The 24,369-nt window shown below is 43.2% G+C and overlaps 1 protein-coding gene across 2 annotated transcripts; it reads left to right on the top strand.

The window, feature by feature from the left end:
• Window positions 1–9,473: 9,473 nt before the first annotated feature.
• Window positions 9,474–24,166, top strand: prpf18 (PRP18 pre-mRNA processing factor 18 homolog (yeast)). 2 transcript variants are annotated; one of them, XM_023985707.2, is made up of 11 exons: window positions 9,474–9,648; window positions 10,058–10,135; window positions 15,168–15,194; window positions 21,538–21,642; window positions 21,742–21,855; window positions 22,093–22,242; window positions 22,445–22,513; window positions 22,724–22,864; window positions 22,948–23,019; window positions 23,146–23,301; window positions 23,452–24,166. In XM_023985707.2, exons 1-11 carry the CDS (start codon window positions 9,583–9,585, stop codon window positions 23,530–23,532), a joined length of 1,059 nt encoding a protein of 352 aa, XP_023841475.1. In that variant the 5' UTR covers window positions 9,474–9,582; the 3' UTR covers window positions 23,533–24,166. The 2 variants fall into 2 exon arrangements, with proteins under 2 accessions (XP_023841475.1, XP_023841476.1); XM_023985708.2 differs by lacking the exon at window positions 15,168–15,194.
• Window positions 24,167–24,369: the final 203 nt, after the last annotated feature.

The following is a 24,369-nucleotide window of genomic DNA, read 5'->3' as shown; positions in this document are numbered from 1 at the left end:
TGCATTTCATCACAAAAGTTATTTTAACCATCACCTCTAACCTTAACTCTAACCCTAATCTCTCCCCAACAGTGATGACTTGCTCATCATCACTTCTGACAATATCACTTGAACTTTGTATTCTAGCACAATTCTGACCAGCGGCGTAGACAGAAATTGCTGTGTGGCTGGACATAAGTAAAAGTGTCTGGGCCATCATTTTCCAGTAAAAATACATATTTAATTGAACATTTGTGAAATGTTTTGCCTTGGGGCAGGCAGAAAAATGTGCAGTTTTATAGCTCGGGGATTCTTGAAAGGGAACAATTTCAACTTTATTTCCATAAATATTTGTCTAAATATTTACAACATTTTAAATATATTTTGATAGACCAAAGTATCAGCTACTGTATCACACTATGTAAAGGAACAAACTCCTAAATGTTTTTTTCTTCATAAAATGCAATTTACTGGATTTATGTCAATTCCGTCAGACAGCTCTACAATACAGTTTGCAAAATAACTTGGAAGACATTTTTGATGTACCAATTCCATGTTACATGGTGGATGAATTGATACACAAACCAATCCTTGATTCAACACTTTGAGTTTTTCAATTTAAATGATTATACAAAATACGTATTTTATATACACTGCTCAAAAAAATAAAGGGAACACTTAAACAACACAATGTAACTCCAAGTCAATCACACTTCTGTGAAATCAAACTGTCCACTTAGGAAGCAACACTGATTGACAATAAATTTCACATGCTGTTGTGCAAATGGAATAGACAAAAGGTGGAAATTATAGGCAATTAYCAAGACACCCCCAATAAAGGAGTGATTCTGCAGGTGGTGACCACAGACCACTTCTCAGTTCCTATGCTTCCTGGCTGATGTTTTGGTCACTTTTGAATGCTGGCGGTGCTCTCACTCTAGTGGTAGCATGAGACGGAGTCTACAACCCACACAAGTGGCTCAGGTAGTGCAGCTCATCCAGGATGGCACATCAATGCGAGCTGTGGCAAGAAGGTTTGCTGTGTCTGTCAGCGTAGTGTCCAGAGCATGGAGGCGCTACCAGGAGACAGGCCAGTACATCAGGAGACGTGGAGGYGGACGTAGGAGGGCAACAACCCAGCAGCAGGACCGCTACCTCCGCCTTTGTGCAAGGAGGAGCACTGCCAGAGCCCTGCAAAATGACCTCCAGCAGGCCACAAATGTGCATGTGTCAGCATATGGTCTCACAAGGGCTCTGAGGATCTCATCTCGGTACCTAATGGCAGTCAGGCTACCTCTGGCGAGCACATGAGGTGCCACCCCACACCATGACTGACCCACCGCCAAACCGGTCATGCTGGAGGATGTTGCAGGCAGCAGAACGTTCTCCACGGCGTCTCCAGACTCTGTCACGTCTGTCACATGTGCTCAGTGTGAACCTGCTTTCATCTGTGAAGAGCACAGGGCGCCAGTGGCGAATTTCCCAATCTTGGTGTTCTCTGGCAAATGCCAAACGTCCTGCACGGTGTTGGGGGATAAGCACAACCCCCACCTGTGGACGTCGGGCCCTCATACCACCCTCATGGAGTCTGTTTCTGACCGTTTGAGCAGACACATGCACATTTGTGGCCTGCTGGAGGTCATTCCACCCAGAGGGAGCGAGCGCTCCAGATTACAAGATTAGGGACAAGAATTGTAACCTGCTTTACTCTCCGGAGTGTGGTATCGGTGGAGAAAGTTGTGTGTGTTAGTTGTGGGGGTGATCATGGGGCTGGAGATCGGAGGTGTCCAGTGAAAGAAAGGCAGGTTGAGGTTGCCAGGGTTAGAGTACAGTAGTACAGAAAGTGTTGTATGCCGAAGCAGTGAAGAGAGTGGTAGAGGAAGATGGGTACAGGGTGAGGGATCCTGAGAGGATTCCTGTYAGTAGGCAGAGATCAAGAGAGTGATGGGAAGAATATGTGCTGCTTTTTCGACTCTCCCTCTCTCTGTCTCTCTCTCTACCGCACATGCTATCTCGACCTCTGAATGCTCAGTTATGAAAAGCCAACTTACTCCTGAGGTGCTGACCTGTTGCACCCTCTACAACCAGTGTGATTATTATTAAAAAAGGGAGTTAGCAATCAGTTGACAACAGATACTCAAAACAGACATATTTTTGCCTCTAAAAAATAAAAGTTCAATACAAACATTTGTAAAATATGGAAAATMATTCATTTGATAATCCCCAATAAAACCATAACCATTCTATCAGATCTTTCAACACTCTGACGGAGCTGATGTTAGACAAAAATCTGACAGAGTTGACAAAAATAGCATTTGTTGCTTTATGACTCTAAAACCTAATTAAAATGTAAGTGCATTCAAGACCCCTTGACTCTTCCCACATTTTGTTAAGTTACAGCCTTATTCTAAAATGGATTAAATAGTTTCCCCCCCCTCATCAATCTACACACAATACCCCATAATGACGAAGCCAAAACAGGTGTTACATTTTTTAGCTAATTTATAAAAAATAAAAAACAGAAATATCACAGTATTCAGACTCTTTACTCAGTACTTTGTAGAAGCACCTTTTGCAGTGATTACAGCCTTGAGTATTCTTGGGTATGACACTACAACCTTGGCACACCAGTTTTTGTGGAGTTTCTCCCATTCTTCTCTGCAGATCCTCTCAAGCTCTGACAGATTGGATGGGGAGTGTCACTGCACAGCTATTTTCAGGTCTCTCCAGAGATGTTAGATCGGGTTCAAGTCCAGACTCTGGTTGGGCCACACAAGGACATTGAGGCTTGTCCCGGAGCCACTCCTGCATTGTCTTGGCTGTGGGCTTAAGGTCCTTGTCCTGTTTGAAGGTGAACCTTTGTCCCAGTTTGAGGTCCTGAGCGCTCTGGAGCAGGTTTTCATCAAGTATCTCTCTGTACTTTGCTCCGTTCATCTTTCCCTTGATACTGACTAGTCTCCCTGTCCCTGCCGCTGAAAAAGATCCCCACAGCATGATGCTGCCACCACCATGCTTCACCGTAAGGATGGTGCCAGGTTTCCCCCCAGACATGAAGCTTGGAATTCAGGCCAATGAGTTCAATCTTGGTTTCATAAAACCAGATAATCTTGTTTCTTATGGTCTGAGAGTTATTTAGGTGCCTTTTGGCAAACTCTAAGTGTTATGTGCCTTTTCCTGAGGAGTGGCTTCCGTCTAGCTACTCTACCATAAAGGCCTGATTGGTGGAGTGGTGCAGAGATGGTTGTCCTTCTGGAAGGTTCTCCCATCTCCACAGATGAACTCTGGAGCTCTGTCAGAGTGACCATTGGGTTCTAGGTCACCTCCCTGACCAAGGCCTTTCTCCCCCGATTGCTCAGTTTGGCTGGGTGGCCAGCTCTAGGAAGAGTCTTGGTGGTTCCAAACTTCTTCCATTTAAGAATGATGGAGGCCACTGTGTTCTTAGGGAACGTCAATGCTGCAGAAATGTTTTGGTACCCTTCCCCAGATCTGTGCCTTGACACAATCCTGTTTCGGAGCTCTACGGATAATGGACTGATGACTCCTTGCTGTCCCCAGTCCACCTGGTCATGCTGCTGCTCCAGTTTCAAATGTTCTGGTAGCGGCTATGGAACCCTGACCTGTTTACTGGACGTGCTACCTTGTCCCGGACCTGCTGTTTTGGACTCTTTCTCTACTGCACCTGCTGTCTCTAACTCTGAATAATTGGCTATGAAAAGCTAACTGACATTTTCTCCTGAGGTGCTGACCTGTTGCACCCTCTACAACCACTGTGATTATTATTATCTGACTCTGCTGGTCATCTATGAATGTTTGACCATCTTGGCCATGTTCTGTTATAATCTCCACCCGGAACAGCCAGAAGAGGACTGGCCTCCCCTCAGAGCTTGGTTCCTCTTTAGATTTCTTTCTAGTTTCTGGCCTTTCTAGGGAGTTTTTCCTAGCCACTGTGCTTTTACATCTGCATTGTTTGAGGTTTTAGGCTGGGTTTCTGTACAGCACTTTGTGACATCGGCTGATGTAAAAATAAATACATTTGATTAAATCCTTCGACCTCATGGCTTGATCTTTTTCTCTGACATGCACTGTCAACTGTGGAACCTTATATAGACAGGTGTGTGCCTTTCCAAATCATGTACAATCAATTGAATTTACCACAGGTGGACTCCAATCAAGTTTTAGAAACATCTCAAGGATGATCAATGGAAACAGGATGCACGTGAGCTCAATTTCAAGTCTCATAGCAAAGAGTCTGAATACATATGTAAATAGTTGTTATTATTTTTACAATGTAGCTACTTCATCGTTCACATATAAGAATAACAATCGAGTGTAGCCTATTTGTCTTCCAAAGACAGCCAATACTTCACAAAGTTCCCACCCTTAGTCCTTTTTTAAAATGTATTTATATATTTTTCAATTTTATTAACAACAAATCAATACAGGAAGTACATGTGGGAACACAAGTATATATGAATAATATACAATGGACAATTGGGCTAGGGGGTACAATATCATATTACACAAGGACCTTAAGGGACATACATACACTTATAATTCTAACAGCTTTTTTGTAAGTAGAGTATTTAATTGTCTTAAAATAGAGTTCAATTTCTTTTTGTAAGGTAAGAAAATGTATTTTTTTGTTTGTAAATTTACATTTGTGAATATGAAATTTGGCCAAAAGAATAATGAAATTAATTACATAAAAATGTTTCAGCTTATTTCTATCGTAGATAAAGAATCCAAACAGTACATCTCTCCACAATAGTGTAAGATCTTCATAAATGTGTTCAATTATAAATCTACTGATGACTTGCCACAGTTTTCTTACATGAATAAAATGCCAAAAAAGATGCAACACTGTTTCTGGGTGGTCATTACAAAAGGAATAATTTGAGTTGATGTTTTCCTTAAACTTCTTCATATAGTGGTTGGCAGGATAATATTTATGAATAATTTTAAAGGAAACTTCCTTAATTTTGTTAACAAGTAGGTATGTGTGTGGCAACATCCAAACTTTTTTCTAACAGATATTATCAATAAATCCATTCCAATAAGGCATGACATAAGGTATAGATAGATACAACATCTTGCTGAAACAAGGTTCGTATCGTTCTGTTGTTGAATGGACCAAAAGAGAAACAAATCTTTCCTACTGATGAGTCAACAGGGTGAATGGAAGGTAGGCTCTGAGGGTCAGGTCTTGACACYTTCCTGAATAATAAAGCAACACCTGAGGGAATGGCATCTAAAACAATTGCAAAATCTTTAGGTGTTACAGGGACCTTGTAAAGTGATAAGAATTCCTTATAACTGAGTAAAAGACCCTCTGCATTTACCAGTAGGCTCACCAATAGGATATTATTGTCACGTTCCTGACCTTATTTCCTTTGTCTATGTCTATGTCAGTTGCCTGTGTCTGCATTGTTTAGCTTTAGCGTCACGTTCGTCAGTTTATTGTTTTGTAGTTTTTCAAGTGTTCTTCGTTTTCGTCTTCGTTTAATAAATTAAAGTATGTATTCAAACCACGCTGCGCTTTGGTCCGATCCTTGCTCCTCCTCAGACGAGGAGGATTACGACGACGTTCGTGACAGAATAACCCACCAACCAAGGACCAAGCAGCGTGGTAACGGGCAGCAGCGACAGCAGCAGCAGCGGCCCATTACACAGGACTTTTGGACATGGGAGGAAATTCTGAACGGTAAGGGACCCTGGGCTAAAACTGGAGAATATCGCCGCTCTCATGAAGAGCTGGAGGCAGCTAAAGCTGAGAGGCGGTGGTATGAGGAGGCAGCACGGAAGCGAGGCTGGAAGCCTGAGAGTCAGCCCAAAACAATTATTGGGGGGTGGCTAAAGGGGAGTGTGGCGAAGTCAGGTAGGAGACCTGCGCCAACTTCCCGGGCTTACCGTGGAGAGCGGGAGTGCGGGCAGACACCGTGTTATGCGGAAGAGCGCACGGTGTCTCCTGTACGTGTGCATAGCCCGGTGCGGTACATCCCAGCTCCACGTATCGGCCGGGCTAGGTTGGGCATTGAGCCAGGTGCCATGAAGCCGGCTCAACGCATCTGGTCTCCAGTGCGTCTCCTCAGGCCGGTATACATGGCACCAGCCTTACGCATGGTGTCCCCGGTTCGCCAGCACAGCCCAGTGCGGGTTATTCTACCTCCCCGCACTGGATAGGCTACGGGGAGCATTCAACCAGGTAAGGTTGGGCAGGCTCGGTGCTCAAGAGCTCCAGTACGCCTTCACGGTCCGGTCTATCCGGTGCCACCTCCTCGGCCCAGCCCAGTACCACCAGTGCCAACACCACGCACCAGGCTTCCAGTGCGTCTCCAGAGCCCTGTTCCTCKTCCACGCACTCGRCCTGTGGTGCGTGTCTCCAGCCCGGGACCACCAGTTCCGGCACCACMCACCAAGCCTCCTGTGRGTCTCKAGAGCCCTGTACGTCCTGTTGCTGCTCCCCGCACTAGCCTTGAGGTGCGTGCTCCTTAGCCCGTTACCACAGTTCCGGCCACACCGCACCAGGCATACTGTGCGCCTCAGCAGGCAGAGTCTGCGTCTGCCCAGCGCCGTCTGAGCTGCCGCCTGCGCTGCCCGTCTGCCCAGCGCCGCCTGCGCTGTCCGTCTGCCCAGCGCCTCTGAGCTGCCCGTCTGCCCAGCGCCGTTTGAGCTGTCCGTCTGCCCAGCGCTGCCTGCGCTGTCCGTCTGCCCAGCGCCGTCTGAGCTGCCCGTCTGCCCAGCGCCATCTGAGCTGCCCGTCTGTCCTGAGCCTTCAAAGCCGCCCGTCTTCCTGAGCCTTCAGAGCGTCCGTCAGTCAGGCAGCCGCTAGAGCCGTCCGTCAGCCAGGAGGCCGCTAGAGCCGTCCGTCAGTCAGGAGCCGCCAGATCGCCCGCCAGTCAGGAGCGGCGAGAGTCGTCAGTCAGCCAGGATCGGCCAGAGTCGTCAGGCCAGCCAGGATCGGCCCAGAGTCGTCAGCCAGCCAGGATCGGCCAGAAGTCGTCAGCCAGCCAGGATGGGCAGAGTCGTCAGCCCAGCCAGGATCGGCCAGAGTCGTCAGCCAGCCAGCCAGGATCGCCAGTCGTCAGCAGCCAGGATCGCCAGATCGTAGCCAGCCTGGACTGCCAGAGCCGCCAGCCAGTCCGGAGCCGCCAGCCAGTCCGAGCCGCCCCTCAGTCCGGAGCCGCCCCTCAGTCCGGAGCCGCCCTCAGTCCGTGCCGCCACCAGTCCGGTGCCGCCCCTCAGTCGCGTGCCGCCCCTCAGTCCGGTGCTGCCCCTCAGTCCGGTGCTGCGCCCTCCGTCCAGAGGCCGTCCAATCAGTCCAGTGGGGTTAATTTGGAGGGGTCGCCGTTAAGAGGAGGCCACGGAAGCGGGGATTAACTATGGTGGGGTGGGGGCCACGGTCCAGCGCCAGAGCCGCACCGTGGACAGATGCCCACCCAGACCCTCCCCTATAGGTTCAGGTTTTGCGGCCGGAGTCCGCCCTTGGGGGGGGGGGGGGGGTACTGTTCACGTTCCTGACCTTATTTCCTTTGTCAATGTCTATGTCAGTTGCCTGTGTCTGCACTGTTTAGCTTTAGCGTCACGTTCGTCAGTTTTTGTTTTGTAGTTTGCTCAAGTGTTCTCGTTTTCGTCTTCGTTAATAAATTAAAGTAATGTATTCAAACACGCCTGCGCTTTGGTCCGATCCTTGCTCCTCCTCAAACGAGGAGGATTACGACGTTCGTGACAATTATTTCGGAACCAATATCTAAAACAAAGAAGTATTTTTATACAATTTATCCCGATTATTCCATATATAATATCTATGTGGGAGAAAAATTATGCTTATAAATGAAGGACCATGACAAAGAAAACTTGCCGATGAAACAGAAAGTTTCACTGGAACTTTGTCAATATTATAATTGCAAACCAAACTGAAGTTAAAGCCACCAAAAGTAGAGAAGACATGATGAGGAATAAAAATTCCACATAGAAGTGGTCTTCTTAGGAATTGTTTTTATCCAATTGGATCTTAAAAGTGTTATTTAAGTGGTAAAGTCCAGAAAATTACAGAACCCACCATTCTCATAGAGTTGCTTCATTACAACAGTTTTCCTAATGTAATGGGTACGGTTTCTCCACAGAAAGTTGAAAAGCATCTGGTCTATCTCCTTGCTTATTTTACTGTCAAGATAATAAAGGTAGAGCGCCATATGTTAGTCTAGAGATACCTTCAGCCTTGGTTATTAGGACTCTTCCTTTTAAAGATAAGTCCCTCTGTAGCCATTGATTTAGCTTCTTCTGGGGTTTTTTAATAAGAGGGTTAAAATTTAGTAAGCCTCTAGACTTCTGATCCTTTGTAATGGTTATGCCTAAATATGTAAGTTCTTCTTTTATTGGAATACCATAATATGAAGGTGTCACACAATCTTTGACAGCCATGAGTTCACATTTACTAATGTTAAGATATAGACCAGACGCTTTGGAAAAGGATTGTATCACATTGATCGATATGGGAATTTGGTTAGCATCTTTCAGAAAAAGTGTAGTATTGTCAGCCAGCTGGCTTATAATAATTTATTTACCAGCTATGGAAATACCTTGTACAGGACTATTATTTAAAGAATTTGTAAGAAGTTGGGTGATTAATAAAAACAGGTATGGAGAGATAGGACAACCTTGCCTAATTCCTCTCTTTAACTCAAATCTAGGTGAGGTGCCATATTTCAATTTGATAGAGCTGTTACCATTTGTATAGAGAGTCTTAATAGCCTTACAGAAAAAATCCCCAAAGCCAATTCTCTCAAGGGAGTGGAAGAGGAACTGATGCTCTACTGTGTCAAATGCTTTATAAAAATCAAATAATAATATGAAGCTATCCTCAGTTATTAGGTCTGAGTAGTCAAGTATGTCTAATACTAGTCTGACATTGTTAGAAATATGTCTGTTCCTCATAAATCCAGACTGTGTTTCATCAATGACTGCATCCAGGACTTCTTTAATACTTTTTGCAAGTAGTAAGGCTAATATCTTATGGTCATTATTAAGAAGACAAAATGGACGCTAGTTATCGATGAGCAGCACTTATTTTTGGGGTTTAGGTATCAGTGTTATTAACCCCTGACTCATTGTAGGAGGGAGAACATTGTTTTTAATACTCTCTAAAAAGACTTCAAATAGGAAGGGAGCTACTTCTTCACAAAATAATTTGTAAAATTCTGATGTAACACCTGATGATTTATTGTTCTTTAGATGTTTGATAGACTCTATAATCTCTTCAARTTTGATGGGTTCATCACACTGTTTAGATTATATATCACTGATAGAGTGAACATTATTCAGTGAGTCAAAAAACATAACTGTGGATTCCTGACAGTACGTAGAGCTATACAATTTTCTGTAAAAATTGCTACAGTATTTAGCGATTCATTTTTGATCATCCTTAATAACGCCACCTTAGTCCAATTACTTTTATTTTGAACGCCATGACGTGTGTATTCACGTTGGAGGAAATCTTATTCACGTCCGGGTCAGATTGTTTCCAGCATTTTCCCAGACAGCTGATCCGGTCTATATATTTGAACTGTGAAGACTAAAGAAATAACGACATATTTGATAATTAATATGGATTTCTTAAAAGCTGAAATCGTGAGGAAGAGAAAACTAATTGAAGACAAAGATCTTATTGATGTGAGTAGCTGGTAGCTAACGTTAGTATGTTTACTAGTCAGCTAGCTAAATTGAGCTAGCTAGAGTTGCTTTAAGTTAGCTAGGCTAGGATAACTAGCTAGGTTGCTTGGCGTGGGCAGGTACATGAACGTTTAATTAAGTGTTTACTCAAATAGTAGCTAGTTAGCCAACGTTAGCTTAAAGTACAAATTTGGTGAGCCTGCGTCATGATAAAATTAAGAGCTAACGTTATAGGACTCTGAGGTTAGCGGCATGCTTGCACCAGCTAACGTTAACTAGTTATCTTCGCTTAGTTTCAAGAGCTTATCTACGTTAGTTAGCTAAGTATTCTTTTTTTACTTGTGAGATTAAAATGTTGCCATCGTTGCATCTTATTGTTGACATGCGGTGATAATGAATATATTCACAGGATTCAAAGAAATACTTCAAACGAGCCGATCTTGCCCGAAAAGAAGAAGAAGAGTATTTCGAAAGATGTGGCCACAAGGTAATATCACAGCGTTTTTATTTTTTATTTTGTTTAACCGCYTTTCTAAAACCTAGAGGCGAGACTTGAAAACTTGTGAAGGAGACTAAAGAAAGGCGTATGCATGCTTTCCAGCCGAAAGAGTTCGTACATATATTATGACGACAGTTAGGGAGGTTTTAGACTTTGGACACTTTTTTATTTTTTTGGACGCAACCCGAAGTCTACGCCACTTCGTCGGTGATTGGTAGGGATTCTTCAGGGAGGGACTAATTTTCATGCCAATTATTTTCATTGAGAAATAGTGCAACAAATGTCTTAGAAGTACAATTGTGTGACAAAGGTTTTCTTTGGCAAAAACTCAATAAGTCATTAATTTACTTATCTTTGATTAATTCTGATTATTTTAAMGAAGTGTGTACTGGCGACTAGAGGTCGACCGATTTATGATTTTTCAACGCCGATACTGATTATTGGAGGACAAAAAAAGCCAATACCGATTAATCGGACGATTTTTATATATATATATATATATATATATATATATAAACTTTTTTTTTTAATACACTGCTCAAAAAAATAAAGGGAACACTTAAACAACACAATGTAACTCCAAGTCAATCACTCTTCTGTGAAATCAAACTGTCCACTTAGGAAGCAACACTGATTGACAATAAATGTCACATGCTGTTGTGCAAATGGAATAGACAAAAGGTGGAAATTATAGGCAATTAGCAAGACACCCCCAATAAAGGAGTGATTCTGCAGGTGGTGACCACAGACCACTTCTCAGTTCCTATGGTTCCTGGCTGATGTTTTGGTCACTTTTGAATGCTGGCGGTGCTCTCACTCTAGTGGTAGCATGAGACGGAGTCTACAACCCACACAAGTGGCTCAGGTAGTGCAGCTCATCCAGGATGGCACATCAATGCGAGCTGTGGCAAGAAGGTTGCTGTGTCTGTCAGCGTAGTGTCCAGAGCATGGAGGCGCTACCAGGAGACAGGCCAGTACATCAGGAGACGTGGAGGAGGACGTAGGAGGGCAACAACCCAGCAGCAGGACCGCTACCTCCGCCTTTGTGCAAGGAGGAGCACTGCCAGAGCCCTGCAAAATGACCTCCAGCAGGCCACAAATGTGCATGTGTCTGCCTCAACGGTCAGAAACAGACTCCATGAGGGCCCGACGCTCCACAGGTGGGGGTTGTGCTTATCCCACAACACCGTGCAGGACGTTTGGCATTTGCCAAGAACACAAGAGTGGCAAATTCGCCACTGGCGCCCTGTGCTCTTCACAGATGAAAGCAGGTTCACACGCGCATGTGACAGACGTGACAGAGTCTGGAGACGCCGTGGAGAACGTTCTGCTGCCTGCACCATCCTCCAGCATGACCGGTTTTGGCGGTGGGGTCAGTCATGGTGTGGGGTGGCATTTCTTTCGGGGGCCGCACAGCCCTCCATGTGCTCGCCAGAGGTAGCCTGACTGCCATTAGGTACCGAGATGAGATCCTCAGACCCCTTGTGAGAACATATGCTGGTGCGGTTGGCCCTGGGTCCTCCTAATGCAAGACAATGCTAGACCTCATGTGGCTGGAGTGTGTCAGCAGTTCTACAAGAGGAATGCATTGATGCTATGGACTGGCCCGCCCGTTCCCAGACCTGAACTCCAATTGAGCACATCTGGGACATCATGTCTCGCTCCATCCACCAACGCCACGTTGCACCACAGACTGTCCAGGAGTTGGCGGATGCTTTAGTCCAGGTCTGGGAGGAGATCCCTCCGGAGACCATCCGCCACCTCATCAGGAGCATGCCCAGGCGTTGTAGGGAGGTCATGCAGGCACGTGGAGGCCACACACACTACTGAGCCTCATTTTGACTTGTTCTAAGGACATTACAATCAAAGTTGGATCAGCCTGTAGTGTGGTTTTCCACTTTAATTTTGAGTGTGACTCCAAATCCAGACCTCCATGGGTTGATAAATTTGATTTCCATTGATCATTTTTGTGTGATTCTGTTGTCAGCACATTCAACTATGTAAAGAAAAAAGTATTTAATAAGAATATTTCATTCATTCAAATCTAGGATGTTATCTAGGTGTTATTTTAGTGTTCCCTTTATTTTTTTGAGCAGTGTATATATATATATATATATATCACACACACACATTTTTGTAATAATGACAACTGCAACAATACTGAATGAACAATGAACACTTTTTTATTTTAACCTAATATAATACACACACACACACAGCTGAAGTGACAATGATACTGAAGAGTCTGCTTAGGAGACAAATACTCTCAACTGTTTGAATAAAAATAGAGTTTAAGTTACCTGTGATGAATGTTGAAAACAAAAACTGTCATTTCTATATGCAGGAAATCCTATTTTAATAATGGGCATGGTAAGAATTGACGACCAAAGTGCGAGTCATAATTCCCATGACACCTTCTAGCAAAATCTGAAAAGCGGTTCCTTCATTTATTCCATAGGATATTTTTAGATTCACTTAAAATAAGGTCTGTGTTTCGTGTAGGCTTACACCACCTTGCCAATTTTATAACTGTGTAGATATCCATAGGACAAGGTAACTCTGATCAATATTGGCTAAATATAAGCGAATAATTTTTTTTGTAGAGTGGATTTATGAAAATATGTTGACAAACGTTACCTTTATCCTAGTGAGATTTACACGGGTATCAAAACGTCGAGGCGGTTTAAGCCTGCACGAAACACAGACCTTATTTGAAGTAGATCAAGACATTCTCTATGGAAGACATGAACGGTAAAATAACGAAGGAACCCCTGTCAAGTTCAGCCGCAAGTTATTATAGGAATTATAACGCGTCGTCTATTTCTCTCTAAACCATATACCGTTGACTAATCCGGAAACTATCACCTCAAACTAAACGTTTATTCCGTTCCGTATTTTATCTAACGGGTGGCATCCATGAGTCTAAATATTCCTGTTACATTGCACAACCTTCAATGTTGTCATAATTATGTAAAATTCTGGCAAATTAGTTCGCAAAGAGTCAGGCGGCCCAAACTGTTGCATATACCCTGACTCTGCGTGCAATGAACGCAAGAGAAATGACACAATTTCACCTGGTTAATATTGCCTGCTAGCCTGGATATCTTTTAGCTAAATATGCAGGTTTAAAAATATAAACTTGTGTATTGATTTTAAGAAAGGCATTGATGTTTATGGTTAAGTACATATTGGAGCAATGACAGTCATTGATTGATTGTTTTTTATAAGATAAGTTTAATGCTAGCTAGCAATTTACCTTAGCTTACTGCATTCGCGGCACAGGCAGGCTCCTCGTGGAGTGCAATGTAATCAGTGTTKGAGCATTGGACTAGTTAACTGTAAGGTTGCAAGATTGGATCCCCCGAGCTGACAAGGTTAAAAATCTGTCGTTCTGCCTCAGTTCCTAGGCCGTCATTGAAAATAAGAATGTGTTCTTAACTGACTTGCCTAGTTAAATAAAGATTAAATAAAGGTGTAAAAAATAAATAATAATAATTGGCGCCCAAAAATACCGATTTCTGATTGTTATGAAAACTTGAAATCGGCCCCGATTAATCGGTCGACCTCTACTGGCGACGGTGTCTCAAAATGGACACACAGTAGTATTTGAAAAATGAGGGGAAAAAGCACAAGGTCTTAAAGGAGTATGCAAGCACACTTGTTTGGTTCGCCTAGTTGACTTCAGCTAGCCACCAGCCGAACTGAAGCATGCCTTTTAGTAGACCATTCCGGGGTTTGGGATTTGAAGTAAAATAAATAAATACTTTACCAGGTAAGTTGACTGAACACATTCTCATTTACATCAATGACCTGGAGAATAGTTACGGGGGGATGAATGAGCCAATTGGAAGCTAGGGATGATTAGGTGGCCATGACGGTATGAGAGCCAGATTGGGAATTTAGCCAGGACACCGGGGTTAACACCCCTACTCTGATAAATGCTATGGGAACGTTAGTGACCACAGAGAGTCAGGACACCTGTTAAATGTCCCATCCGAAAGACGGCACCCTACACAGGGCAATGTCCCCAATCACTCCCCTAGGGCGTTGGGATATTATAATTTTTTTTAGACCAGAGGAAAGAGTGCCTCCTACTGGCCCCCTAACACCACTTCCAGCAGCATCTGGTCTCCCATCCAGGATCAACCCTGCATAGCTTCAGAGGAAAGCCAGCATTGGGATGCAGGGTGATATGCTGCTGGATTAAGTCAATGAGAGAAGTGAAATTCTTCCTTAGTTATTCATTTTCTCAATCTAAACGTGAATTGGTACGGTTCTCAGATCACAAATCCCTCTACTTTCATTTCACATCAAAATGCACTTACTGTGCTGTTTTGAGCCAGTTTTAACAGTTGCAGGCGACAGTATTTTTCAGTGTCAACACGTTTGTGGKCGCCTTCTGTTTACACACAGATGTTCGGAGACGCCGATGTAGTCCCTCTGTCTTGTCTGTTTTCCGTAAACAAGTGCTGTAACATTGAAATATGACTGTGTGGGAACCCTAACCCTATAAAAGTATCAGTTTTGTTTTTTGAAAATGTCTCACTGATATGAAAGATATGGTCCTTATTATTCTAAAACCGTACCGCAAGCGATGCGTGGTAATGTTCAGACCGAGCGCCGAGGCTCTTAACAAAACTACCCTGTACAGAAGACGCCTTCATCCAATGACTCTTATGTGTAATATAATAGAACTGCGAGTCATCAGAGGTTAGCTATAGCCCATTGTCTGTTCTCTCTTATTCTCTCTCCCTTGTGCCCTTCATCTTACTCCTTGTTTCGAGATTCTCTTTTCCTCTCTGTCCGACCACCTTCTTCCATTCCCTTCCTCCTCCCCTTCCTATCTCTGCACTGTCTGTTCAATCTCCACTTTTTTTTCTCCCCTCAGTGACTTGTCTTCAGAGTTACAGTGCAGCCTACGACTAGACCCCCTTACAGGGTTGTGTGGTAATGTTTTTCTGATGTTGCATAGCCTGTGTTGACTGTGCTCTCTTCCCACCTTGTGAACGCTGCCCTGCAGGTTCAGAAAGAGGCACCTGAGAGACAGGTAGGGGATGATGGCACAGCAAAGGCAGGGAGCATGTCTCGAGGATGATCGACCGTAGGCAGTGGTGTGTCCCAAAAATCTTGCAAAGCTCCCCTTTCCGCTGCTTCTTCCCTTCAATTCTACCTGTCTGCAAGGACTTGATAGGAGTTCAAAATATGGAGGAAATGTATCTAGCAGCAAGCTAGCTATATACAGTCCAAAAATAACCCATTACCTAGTTCTTTRCTCCAGGCTGCTTCAATGTTACCTGAATGTAAGCACAGTGTAAAAATATATTATGATTGCTCCACCCATCCTTCCAATAGGCTTAGAGCTTCAGTCATGTTGCTTAAACCTGTCCAATTTAAGTGGTGGATGTGTGGGTTGTATTCAGTCCCTTCACTGATCAGTTGTCTGGAAGGAGAGGGGGCAAGGAATGGAGAGTTGGGACATATCCATGTTGAGCATGAGTTTAGGCTCTGTTGTCAGTTTATCCTTTTGCTTTTTAAAGTTTTGGGTTAATCAGGCTTTGCCTCATATATTTCAAATAAGTTTGATATGGGCCTTTGTAGCAGAAAAAACGTTCTGTTTTTCCCCCTGTTTTTTGTGTTTGCAGGTTTTGCCTTACTTTTGAGAATCGCTCATGTGTGGGGAGAACTGCATTTCAATTCAGCTGACTAATACAGCTCTAAATGTGCCTAATAAAGTGGGTTTTAGTTTACAAATGCAGCACCTGCATCTGACTTGGATTCTTTGTGCATTTTGGGGTCTTTTGTGGTGTACTTTTTTTTGTTTTGATTGTGCTCTTCCTAGAAACACAATCTTAAGGTGAAGAGATGCATGTGCTTCTAAAAGCATGACCCATCAGTAGGGTTTCACATTTTGGGGAATATTCAGAGGTGGAAACTTTCCATGGGAATTAACAGGAATATATGGGAATTAACATTAATGCATTGGATATATTTACCATATCATATGGAGACAAACATAAACCTTCTATCTTATCATAAGTAGACATGATTAAATCCTAACAATGGAAATAAAAAACAATTAGTTACGAATTTAACTTTAATTAATTGAGTTGACTCTTCACGTGGGATAATTTCACTGAACAACAAAAGGGAATGTTCAATGATCCATCGCACCTACCCAAAAAAACATTTTCACCATACATCTGTAAAATAATCTTCCTCTCAGGCTTCTATGTCTTCTCCCTGGACCTCCTCATGTCCACCTCTTGAACATCAGACTCTGAGGCCTCATCTTCACTGTCACTTTCCAACCTTGTTGAAGATGGCTCGTTGTCAGGCTCAAAAAGGCTGAAATTTGCCCAGGTGGCCACCAATTTTTCAACCCTTGTATTGGTTAGCCTGGTGTGTGTGTGTTCCCAAACAAGGACATGTTGCTGCTGTAGTTGGTGCGATTTGGAGGATCATGGAGGCAACAGGAGAAAGAGCCTCAGTCCCTTCCACCGGGTGGCTGATGAGATACAGTTGAAGTCGGAAGTTTACATACACTTAGGTTGGAGTCATTAAAACCCGTTTTTCAACCACTCCACAAATTTCTTGGCGACAAACTATAGTTTTGGCAAGTCGGTTAGGACATCTACTTTGTGCATGACACAAGTAATTTTTCCAACAACTGTTAACAGACACATTATTTCACCTATAATTCACTGTATCACAATTCCAGTGGGTCAGAAGTTTACATAAACTGAGTTAACTGTGCCTTTAAACAGCTTGGAAAATTCCATKAAATTATGTCATGGCTMTAGAAGCTTCTGATAGGCTAATTGACATAATTTGAGTCAATTGGAGGTATACCTGTGGATGTATTTCAAGGTCTACCTTCAAACTCAGTGCCTCTTTGCTTGACATCATGGGAAAATCAAAAGAAATCAGCCAAGACTCCAGAAAAAAAATTGTGGACCTCCACAAGTCTGGTTCATCCTTGGGAGCAATTTACAAATGCCTGAAGGTAGCACATTCATCTGTACAAACAATAGTACGCAAGTATAAACACCATGGGACCACGCAGCCGTCAACCGCTCAGGAAGGAAACACGTTCTGTCTCCTAAAGATGAACGTACTTTGGTGCGAAAAGTGCAAATCAATCCCAGAACAACAGCAAATGACCTTGTGAAGATGGAGGAAACAGGTACAAAAGTATCTATATCCACAGTAAAACAAGTTCTATATCGACATAACCTGAAAGGCCGCTCAGCAAGGGAGAAGCCACTGCTCCAAAACCGCCATAAAAAAGCCAGATTACGGTTTGCAACTGCACATGGGGACAAAGATCGTACTTTTTGGAGAAATGTCCTCTGGTCTGATGAAACAAAAATAGAATGGTTTGGCCATAATGACCATCGTTATGTTTGGAGGAAAAAGGGGGATGCTTGCAAGCCAAAGAACACCATCCCAACCATGAAGAATGGGGGTGGCAGCATCATGTTGTGGGGGTGCTTTGCTGCAGGAGGGCCTGGTGCACAAAAAGATGGCATCATGAGGAAGAAAAATTATGTAGATATATTGAAGCAACATCTCAAGACATCAGCCAGGAAGTTAAAGCGTGGTCGCAAATGGGTCTTCCAAATGGACAATGACCCTAAGCATACTTTCAAAGTTGTTGCAAAATTGCTTAAGGACAACAAAGTCAAGGTATTGGAGTGGCCATCACAAAGCCCTGACCTCAAACCTATATAAAATGTGTGGGCAGAACTGAAAAAACGTGTGCGAGCAAGGAGGCCTACAAACCTAACTCAGTTACACCAGCTCTGTCAGGAGGAATGGGCCAAAATTCACCCAACTTATTGTGGGAACCTTGTGGAAGGCTAACCAAAATGTTTGACCCAAGTTAAGCAATTTATAGGCAATGCTACCAAATACTATTTGAGTATATGAACTTCTGACACACTAGGAATGTGATGATAGAAATCAAAGCTGAAATAAATCATTCTCTATTATTCTGACATTTCACATTCTTAAAATAAAGTGGTGATCCTAACTGACCTAAGACAGGGAATTTTTACTAGGATTAAATGTCAGGAATTGTGAAACTGAGTTAGCTAAATACAGTTAAGGTGTATGTAAACTTCRGACTTCAACAGCATGTTGGCACAACTGCCATATTCCATCTCCATCCCAAAGCCCTTGCTTGGAAATGCACTTTGCCAGACTGCCAAGAACCTTGCTCTCATCCAGGCCATGGTGGCGAGACGACACTGTAGTGATGGTAACATAGGTCTTGTTGATCTCTACACCAGACAGGATACTCTTGCCAGCATTCTTGGGGTTCAACATGTACACTGCGATGTGTATGGGCTTCAGGCAGAAGTCTTCACATTTTTTGATGCATTTCAGAACTGTAGTTTCCTCTGCTTGGCGCAACAGTGAAGTGGGCAGGGCAGTATGGATTTCTTCTCTTACATATGCAAGCAGAGTCTGAACATCAGACATGACTGCATTGTCTCCCTCAATCCGTGCAATGGCTATTGCTATAGGTTTCCGGCTGCTTACCACTCTCCCAAAATACATCATCCAGAAGGATTCTCTTGATGGGGCTGTCCATATCGGCAGACTGTGATATGGCCATTTCTTGGAGAGACTCCTTCCCTTACAGGAGACTGTCAAACATGATGACAACACCACCCCAACGGGTGTTGCTGGGCAGCTTCAATGTGGTGTTCTTATTCTCTCTCTTTGCTTGATGAGGTAGATTGCTGCTATAACTTGATGACCCTTCACATACCTAACCATTTCCTTGGCTCTCTTGTAGAGTGTATCCATTGTTTCCAGTATCATGATGTCCTTGACGAGCAGATTCAGTGCATGAGCAGCACAGCCAATGGGTGTGATGTGAGGGTAGGACTCCTCTACTTTAGACCAAGCAGCCTTCATGTTTGTAGCATTGTCTGTCACCAGTGCAAATACCTTCTGTGGTCCAAGTCATTGACTGCCTTCAGCTCATCTGCAATGTAGAGACCGGTGTGTTTGTGCTCTTGTAGAATACTGGTTGAGGGTTGGAGATGTAGTTAATTATTCCTTGCCCACGAACATTRGACCACCCATCAGAGATGATTGCAATAGTCTGCTTTCTCTGATTTGCTTGACCTTCACTTGAACTCTTTTGAACTAGTAGATGAAGCATGTCTTGTTGGAGGGGTGTGTCCTGGGTGAAGAACATTCAGAAATCTCTTCCAATACACATTGCCTGTGAGCATCAGAGGTGAATGACTACGTTCCTCCAATGAGCCAAAAACACMTCAGATTCCAGGAGGACCATGAGCTGTTGCTACCGATAAGGTGCCTGATTCATCGGGACTTTTGTCAGGTTGCTTGCTGTGAACGCTGAGGAAACTTTATGCACTTGGCCAGATTCTGCATCTTTGTTGCATTCTTCACATATTTTGCACAGTATTTGCAAATGTACACAGCTTTTCCTTCTACATTAGCTGCAGTGAAATGTGGCATTTTCCTGTAAAGATTAGGAAGAAAATTGTAAAACAACAAATACAATTCCATGTACAGATAAATAGTTAAGCAGTTAGATTAAACAACTCCTTTTGTAAGATGAATGTCTTAATATGAAACGTGTATGGAAAAAGGTGAATTAACACTCCTCAGTTAGCAGGCGCAAGCAAGCTAAAACCCACATGGTAGCAAAAACTAATCAGCAGAAATTAACAAGTTAGAAATGATTTAAACACACTTTTCTGTAGGCTACTATTTACTAGTTAACAAAAATCATGTAAAATATATCAACCCTCCCTGTATTGTAATCAAAACTTACCAAAAAGCATGTATGGTAGTCCTTGGCTCGGACAGTAGTAGTGTGGGCTCAATAGCATCTCATTAGTGTGCAAGATCTTGAGAATCAGCTGTACATGTGATGGAAGAATGCACTGTGCATGCAGAGGGTTGCAATTCCATTGTATTGGGGATAGTTTAACCAAAATATGCCACAAGACCTAGAATTGCCTTATGTGTATCCCACAAAGGTTCAGTGTTATAGACTTTTTAAAAATTAATTTAAGCAAAATACCCGGGCTTAATTTCCCATGGAAAATTTCCGGAAAGTTTCCGACCCTTTGCAACCCAACCCGACGTATATTTGAAAGCTGAAATTGCTATGTAGTGGTTTAATCATTTTAAAACATGATTTTTAACAGCCATGGAGATGGTCTACATGCAACAGTGTTTTTCTTATGTTCATGCTGCTTTGAAATGGTATGATGGATTTGTATACCAGCAGTCTTTCTGTTTACAGTATTGGTTTGCTTTGGAAGAGACTGCTGGTCCCAGGTGAGTCAGCAGCAATAGATAATGTCTCTGCKTGACAGTACGGCGTGAGCACGCTCTACTGCTTCTGCTGGCATTTTAGCCGTTTGTGAGGATGATTATGATAACACATTTCGCCAGCTGAGAGAGTGGAGGTTTCACTCTCGCCAAAATCTGTCCAAAATAAGCCCAATGCGTTTCTATGGGCTTATTTTGGACCTAAGCTTGTCGACTGTCTTCCTGCCAACTCCTATTGTTAGGACGGAGACATGCGCATCTTTTCATTATATATACAGATCTCTGGTGAGAGCCAATAGTAATGGAGACCTCTGAGTTTAGCCTCTAGAGCCCCACAGTGGAGGTGTCATAATACTTATAAAACCTGGCGGTCAAACAGGGAAATGGTTCCAATCATTTTTCCACTATTCATTTTTCTCATAGCGCTTATTTTAAGTTATTCTAAAATTCCCTGTTTTGTGTATCCTTACCCTGGCGTGACGTTTTGATAACCATGTAACCCTTRATCAATATATTAGTCTTTACTCATTTAAAAATGCTAATTAGCATCAAAGTAGACATGCAAAACAACATCCTTGCAAGCGTCTGCATGTCATCTCTAGCTGACACCTTTTGCTAACCGGTATTGTGTCAATTTAAAACTTGCACTAGACAGTTCATAAAATTGTAAATGTAAGAAATGTTGCCAATTTTTTCAGTACTACGTTTAGCTAATATTAGAATCTCTGGATTAATTTACCTTTGCCTTGATTTGGCAGTCTCGTCCAGATCATGGCATTTGTAGCTCTTTATGCTAGCCTAATTAGCATTTTTGGATGTAAATACAGGCGAATAGATAAGTCACATTGTCAAAGAAAGATTTACACGGTTATCAAAACTCCATGCCAGGTTAAGCCTATATGAACAGCCCTTATTTTAAGTGTTCCTAAAACCCCCTTTGGGAAAAATGATTGGAACCTGTTTGAACGCTGGTTATTATGACTCATACTGTGGTACACTATAGCAGTGAAAACAGGAAACTAACCCATGCCCCTCTCTCTCCCTTTTACCTCTGTGTTATCTCAAAGATGGAGAAGAAAGAGGAGAAGGCAGATCCCTCCACCTCGTCCAATAGCACTTTAGAGTTGGAGCTGACTGAGGAGAAGCTGCCAATGTCGCTCTCCCGGCAGGAGGTGAGTCGGCCAATCAGAGCTGGTTTTATTGTGTCAAGCCTCCTGGGTTCTGTTCAGTTGGTATGAACAGGGAGGAGACGTGCTTGTTTTTTTGTCCAGGTGATCCGGCGGCTGAGGGAGCGAGGGGAACCAGTGCGTCTGTTTGCAGAGTCAGACTATGAGGCCTTCCAGAGGCTCAGGAAGATTGAGATTCTCGCTCCGGAAGTCAACAAGGTAACATCCTGTCACTGTTATGAGGCAGGGTGGTGGTGCGAACTTGCTCTTTGTTTTTGTGGTGGGTTTTATATTATTTTTGTAAGGTTAAAGAAGAGTTGGACACACTTTTAAGCACTCTCATTGTCCTTGGTACTGTTGTACATGCTAGCCCAGAACATTATACGTGACTTTTCGGGCACTGACAACCTGTGATGTAAAGATGATCACCTGTGTTACTGTGTATTCTCTGGGCAGGGTTTGAGGAACGACCTGAAGGCAGCCATGGATAAGATTGATGCGCAGTACCTGAATGAGATCGTAGGGGGCACTGGGGAGCCGGGTGAGGTGGACACACAATTCGATCTAAGAGTACATGAGGCAGACACAACCATTGAGGAGCTGGAGGTACACAGCAACTGGGGAGTCACTAAAGCCACTATATTTGTCCTTAACTCAGGGTTTAAGGGCTACATTTAAATCCACAATTGTAAATAAAAGGTGCTGAATGTCCCTATTCTACCACAGTCCAAACAAAGTCCTATGTGTCAATGCATCATAAGAACACTGTATTCCTTTGTCCTCTTGTTTGGTATTTGTTGTCCTACAGGCTCTGGGTAAATCTCTGGGAACGGGAGATGACAATGGGGACCAGGATGTCATCGACAAAGTCCTTAGGGTGAGACAGAGCGTTATGCTCAGCTTTTTGCTTCAGGGAGAGTTGTTTGCGAATTCAACAGTTGCTGATGTGATCTCTATCCAGTGTTGTAATTATTTATWGTAATGCTGTGATGGAGATGTAAAAAAAAAAATGTTTGTGTGCTAACATGGTTGTGTTATGGTCAGTAGTTTCTTGGCAGTTGTGGATATAGTTTGTTGTGGTCTGTAGTTCCTGCTGGGAGTCTGGGCGAAGGACCTGAACGGTCGAGAGGACCACGTGAAGCGCAGCGTGCAGGGCAAGCTGGCCAGCGCCACCCAGAAACAGACTGAGTCCTACCTCAAACCACTATTCCGGAAACTACGCAAGAAGGTGTGTTCACCTCAGAGAACTGCCCTCTGTGAAATGAGTGTGGTGGATATGGTCTTGTTTTATTGTCTTTCTTTTTCTTTTAGAGTTTGCCAGCAGACATCAAAGAATCAATCACAGACATCATTAAATTCATGCTGCAGAGAGAATATGTAAAGGTATTGAACTTGTTTTCTACCTGTTGTCACTTTAATTGGGTGTTTTGTGTTTAGTATGATTGGTATTGGTGTGTGTCATGTAACTAAACTAAGATTGGGGCGTTAAACTGTGCTTGTCTGTTCCAGGCGAACGATGCATACCTGCAGATGGCCATTGGTAATGCCCCCTGGCCCATCGGGGTGACCATGGTGGGCATCCACGCCCGTACGGGGCGAGAGAAGATCTTCTCCAAACACGTGGCCCACGTCCTCAACGACGAGACCCAGAGAAAATACATCCAGGTTAGGACCTCCGTGTTAACCTCTGAATARAACTTGGATCAAAGATGACCCCTAACCTCTGTGTTAACCCAAATAGAGTAGCATAAGTAAGATAGCTGACTGCTCAGCCTTCTTGTGAAAATATCTTAACGTCTGCTCTCTCTTCAACAGGGACTGAAAAGGTTGATGACTATCTGCCAAAAACACTTCTCCACAGACCCCTCAAAGTGTGTGGAGTACAATGCACTGTAGTACACTGACCGTCTACACCTGTGGTCACCAAGCCTTGTCTTAAAGTCATGGGGTGCGCAGGCTTTTGTTCCAACCTAGTGCTACAGCACCTAATTCAATTGACTATGGTCTTGATGATCATAAAATATGTTGAATCAGGTGGGCTAGTGTTAGGTTGGAAGGAAAGCATGCCTGTATACTTTGTAGTCTTACAGTATCAGGATTGGTATCCACTGTTTGGTTACACATCTGTGGAAGTCACAACAGCTGAGGAAGTCTCTGTACTTCTGTCTACATACCTGTCAATGGAGATCCAGCTGTTCATGTATATTTGGAGGCTCACTTTTTGCCACTGTTTACTGTTTTGGGTAGCTTTTTTTTTAGGGTGTACAGGTTAATATTTTCCTTGTTACTCAAATGAACGAACATGCCGTGTAAATATCCCTTCTAAGATGAGTCTTTCTCCAGTGTGCTAGTTCTATATCTTTGTAAGAATGGCCATGATGTGTAAGTTTTATTATGCAAAGCTTTGAAAAAAGAAGCTTTAAATTCAAGAATGAGAAAACAGCAGTTGAAACCTGTCAAAGTATACATCTTTACCTGTGTGAATGGTAAACTATGTTCTTATTAATGCAATACATCTAAATTCAGGGGGTGTTTGGTGTCAGTCACTTTTCATTCCTTTATTAAGAAGTAATATTATTTAGAGAATACATTTTGATGGAACTTTTAGATAACTGCAAATGTTCCCTAGCTCTATAATTTCGCAATGCACAAGATCATTAAATGAGAAGCGCCATTTTAAACGAAGGGCAAATTTCGCTATACAGCTGTGAAATGATTAATCTATAAACTCCA

This window comes from Salvelinus sp. IW2-2015, linkage group LG4q.1:29, assembly GCF_002910315.2.
Source record: "Salvelinus sp. IW2-2015 linkage group LG4q.1:29, ASM291031v2, whole genome shotgun sequence".
Lineage (NCBI taxonomy): Eukaryota > Metazoa > Chordata > Actinopteri > Salmoniformes > Salmonidae > Salvelinus > Salvelinus sp. IW2-2015.
This window is presented reverse-complemented; position numbering and strand designations above follow the sequence as displayed.